Raw genomic sequence first — 4,421 nt, forward strand, 5'->3', positions numbered from 1 at the left:
AGCTACACCCCAATTTGTATTTATTTTTTTATTTCTGTATTAATGCTCCCTGATAGCTTTGTTACTGCAGGAGATAACCTAACTATTTTAATAAAGTATTTTATGCATTAAGGCAAGGAAATAGTAGAAACTTTCTCGCTCCCTTGATCTTTGATCGGCGGGATAAGAAAATTCATTTTTAGATAATATCTGTAAAAATATTACATATCTCTGACTTCTACTCTGAGAAAATTTATTTTTTTGAGGAGAGATCAAGAAATGAAAATTAGTCTAATATAATCTGAATTCATCATATTTTGAGAGGTTTAATCCTTCCTTAGGATGAGCTAACGCATCTAGTAATGAATTGTGTTCATCTATTCCAAATTCTCTAGATCTAGAAAATGCGTCAAACAATCCATTTCTTTCATGCTCAGATAAATTAGGAAGACACCTAGTAAATAGTCTAAAAGAATATTATGATAATAAGCTAATCGGACATGATCAACTATCTTCGTCAAAATGAGCTATATAATCCCACCCTGTATATGTTTTTCTAGGATCTCACCAATAATTGTCATCATCACAGGATTTGTCATTCTCGTCATCCTTGTCATCTGCCCAAAATTTGTCATTTGTCACAAATTCTTCATCCAGATTATTACCGGCGCTAGGATCAGAATTGGTTAGTAAGTTTTGATTCATAGCTGATGAAGATGTGCAAATATAATAGAATATGCTAACAATACTTATCTTTAATTTAGTGTTCTACAGCCTTTTCAATTGGAAGTAGTAACACAGATGAAATGAATCTCGATTACACTGTATATTATCAGCTAATCATGAAATAATAGAGCCAAAATAAGCAAATATAACGGACATATTTTGCTATGTACCCCAGCATAAAAAAAAGTGCCAGTGAAATAATAGAGACGAAACTTACTTAACAAAGCGCTAGGCAAGACATTACACAATTAAGGGTAGGTTTACTTGGTTTAGGCTGGACATTTGCAAGAAGGCTTTGTAACTAATACATAGTTTCTCTTTCAAGCTTCTCATTAGTGTCACAACCAATGAAACGGGTCCCTTTAGAACCAGCTTTATCTAATGTATTGCAAATAAAAAAACTTTGTTGATTAAAATTTTCTCATATAACTAATTGGATATTCAAAATTATACATTTAATGCAGGATAATTTAGGCGATTCATGATCGATAAGTTGGATTGTCAACGAAGATCTAGGGACATTTATGTTTTGCAACCATCACGGCGGATCTTTAGTGTATGGAAAACAAGATAGGTGCATTGCCTGCAAGATAGATATTTCAGTAATTTCGAACTTACTATATTTGTGGAACAAGATAGATGGATGTGAAACAAATGTTAACTTATCCTCAAAGATCTTTGATTATAGGGGATAAAAGTAATATAAGTAGGGGAAATTACTTCACACTTTGCACTTTATACTTCACTCTTTACAATTTATCACTATGGCTAGTGAACCTTTGGGCACCACTATATCCAATGAACCTTTGACCGGCACTTCTGAAATTCAAACAGATACTTCAGAGCCTTTCCAACTCGAAGTACTTGCATTAGCTGTTTTCAAATAGCATAAGGAAAAAGAATTACCAACCATGCACCGTGCAAATATTATTGCAATACTTCAAAGAAAAATTATTTTTGAAATTTTTTGCAGATATTAATAAATTATTAATTAATTATTAGAGAGCTTTTGAAAATAAAAAACCTGTTACGTAAGAGATCATGAATGAAATAACTGTAACTGAAGTAAAAGAAGCCGAGGAAGAAAAAAAAAATAAGCAGGTAGTCAAAAAAGTCAAAAGGAAAAATTTTCAGAAGCAGGCAGAAGCGACAATTACGATAAATTTGTAAGTAAATCGTTTAGTTATTTATTATCAAAGTATTTTTGTTTTGAATTATTCTGCTTACTAGAACAAATATTTTCTTAGATGAACAACTTGGATTCTTAATTAGTAGCAATATTTACTTTAGTGAATTTTCAATGTTTCGTTCATGATATATTATTACTAAATTTTATATGCTTGAAAATTATTATCAGTTACTTGAATTGGAAAATTCTACATGACTATAATTCATTATTACATGATTGTCTTCTATCAATGTGTCCTTCTTTTTATACAGTGCAGAACCTCTATAATAGGAACTTAAAAAAATTTAAATAAAATTTGATTTTATAATTGAATTTTGATTTTATAAAAAAAATTAAAATCTATTTGTTAAAAGAAATTAATTTATAAAATAAAAAAAAGTCTTGATTTTTTAGATTATGTAAGCATTATGTGATATATATATATTAACCAATTAGAAATTAGGACTTTATAAATTATATAATTATTTATTATATTTATTATAAACTGATAAATCAGGTACATGATGATTAAATTTATATAAAATTACTTTGTTTTTGAATTCTTCTGTTTATAAATTTATCATCTGAATTGCCTTCTAAATATTCACTTAATAGTATATAATCATTATTTATAATATTAAATTGACCTATATTTAAACAATTTTATTCATTAAATTTTTTTTTTTGCAGTTTTAGAACTTTTTTTTTTCTTGATATATTGAAAAAAATTTTGATGATGTAAAATTTAGACTAGTCTCAATTTTAACTAAATTTGATTATTATATTTAAATTACAGATTTTTAAACAGCTAAAACTTAACTAAAATTTAATTTAGAAAAAAAATAACTGATAATTTTTAAAGCTAATGATCATATCTATAAAAATTATCAGTTAAATTTTTACTTTAATATAAAAAAATTTTTTTTTAGAAATTTATAATCAATTAATTGTTACTATACATAAATAATTAAGTATAGAGGTTCTGTACCATGTAGTTTGTAATAACATTTTGAACATGCCATAAAATATGTAAATCAATCAACTATACCTAAAATTTTTCTTGTTATATATAAAAAATTCAGGAAAGTTTCATGGTTAATATTTTCACATTCTTTTAATAATATTTTAATGAACTTTATCAAAACTTCAGTTATAGTATCTGGATTTTGGAATATTGTAATTCAATTTGAATTTCATTATCCACACTAAAATCCATATAAATAACTAATTTTGTTTTGGTAATTGTTCTAACTGAAAGTATCAAAGTCAAATGTTGGATAGAAATAACTTTTGTACTTATTCAAAAATTCATCATTATCATCAAAAGAAATATCTTTATTAAAGATTCATTTGAAGATTCATCAGTATGAATATCATTCATATTATATTTGGTTACCAGTTCTTCAGAATCATCCTTAATTGATTTATCAATCTTTGTAATATGTTAAAAGATGTTTGCTTTAATTCTTTTTTACGTAAAAGAAAAGTAAAACTTTATTCTTCATACATATCAATATCATATATTATTTATGTTAAGTATGTTTCACTTTTTATTTGCAAATTAAATGATTCAATTAATACCTATGACATTTGAATTTCATTTAACAGAGGTAAAGATATTGATTGCTTAGAATGCAATGATTTTAAAAAAATTAATTGTTCTAGTTACATGTGAATTTTTAGTGTGTGGGTCAACTAGTTTTCTATTACATTTGCTGCAAAAACATTGACCTTTGGTTTTAATTTTCTTATTACAATAGGAGCTTGGCCAAAAGTTGTTATTTTTGAATCACTTTTCAAAATTTTAGCAACAGTTTAAGTTAATATCAGAATTTAAATTACTGTGCTTTTATTATAATCAACAAATTTATATTTTATCACTTTTTTTTCATGATAAATTTAAATTAATATTAGAATTTAAATTTACTGCATTTTTATTATAATCAATAAATTTATATTTCATTATTTTTTTTTCAAATTTGTCTAAGTTAATATTAGAATATAAATTTACTATGCTTTTATTATTTATACTTCATCATTTTTTTTTAAACATACATTTTGATAAATTTAAGTTGATAATAAAAGTTTCTATTTTTAAATTATTTATCTTGATAAATGTAAATGTTTAATCAAATTTTATATATACAATTTTTTATTATAATTTGTCTTGATAAATATAATAAATTAAATTGCAATCTAAAAATAATCATGACAAATTAAACTTTTTATACTATAAAAATAATCATAATAAATTAAAACTTTAAAATATTTAGTATTAAAATTACAGAAAAAATTTTTTATACTATAATTCATCTTGATTTTTATATTATTTTTTTTGATGAATATAAATCAACATTAAAAAAATTTAAAAATAAACGAGCTAAAAATTAAAATTATATAAAAGTAGTTATCAAATATTTTATTTTTTTTAAATGTTTAACAAATAAACAAGTCAAAACTCTAATAAACAAATAAGTCAAAGCTCTAGTTGTTGAACAAATCTATACTTAACTATAATGAATTTCTATAAACACAACTAGGCAATCCT

At 24.1% G+C, this 4,421-nt stretch overlaps 1 protein-coding gene across 1 annotated transcript; it reads right to left on the bottom strand.

The window, feature by feature from the left end:
- Positions 1–270: 270 nt before the first annotated feature.
- On the bottom strand, positions 271–684 carry OCT59_015122 (uncharacterized protein; the record flags this gene model as incomplete). Its single annotated transcript, XM_025324974.1, has 2 exons — positions 271–433; positions 548–684. 2 exons carry the CDS (start codon positions 682–684, stop codon positions 271–273), a joined length of 300 nt encoding a protein of 99 aa, XP_025183551.1.
- Positions 685–4,421: the final 3,737 nt, after the last annotated feature.

Source organism: Rhizophagus irregularis, chromosome 23, assembly GCF_026210795.1.
Source record: "Rhizophagus irregularis chromosome 23, complete sequence".
Lineage (NCBI taxonomy): Eukaryota > Fungi > Glomeromycota > Glomeromycetes > Glomerales > Glomeraceae > Rhizophagus > Rhizophagus irregularis.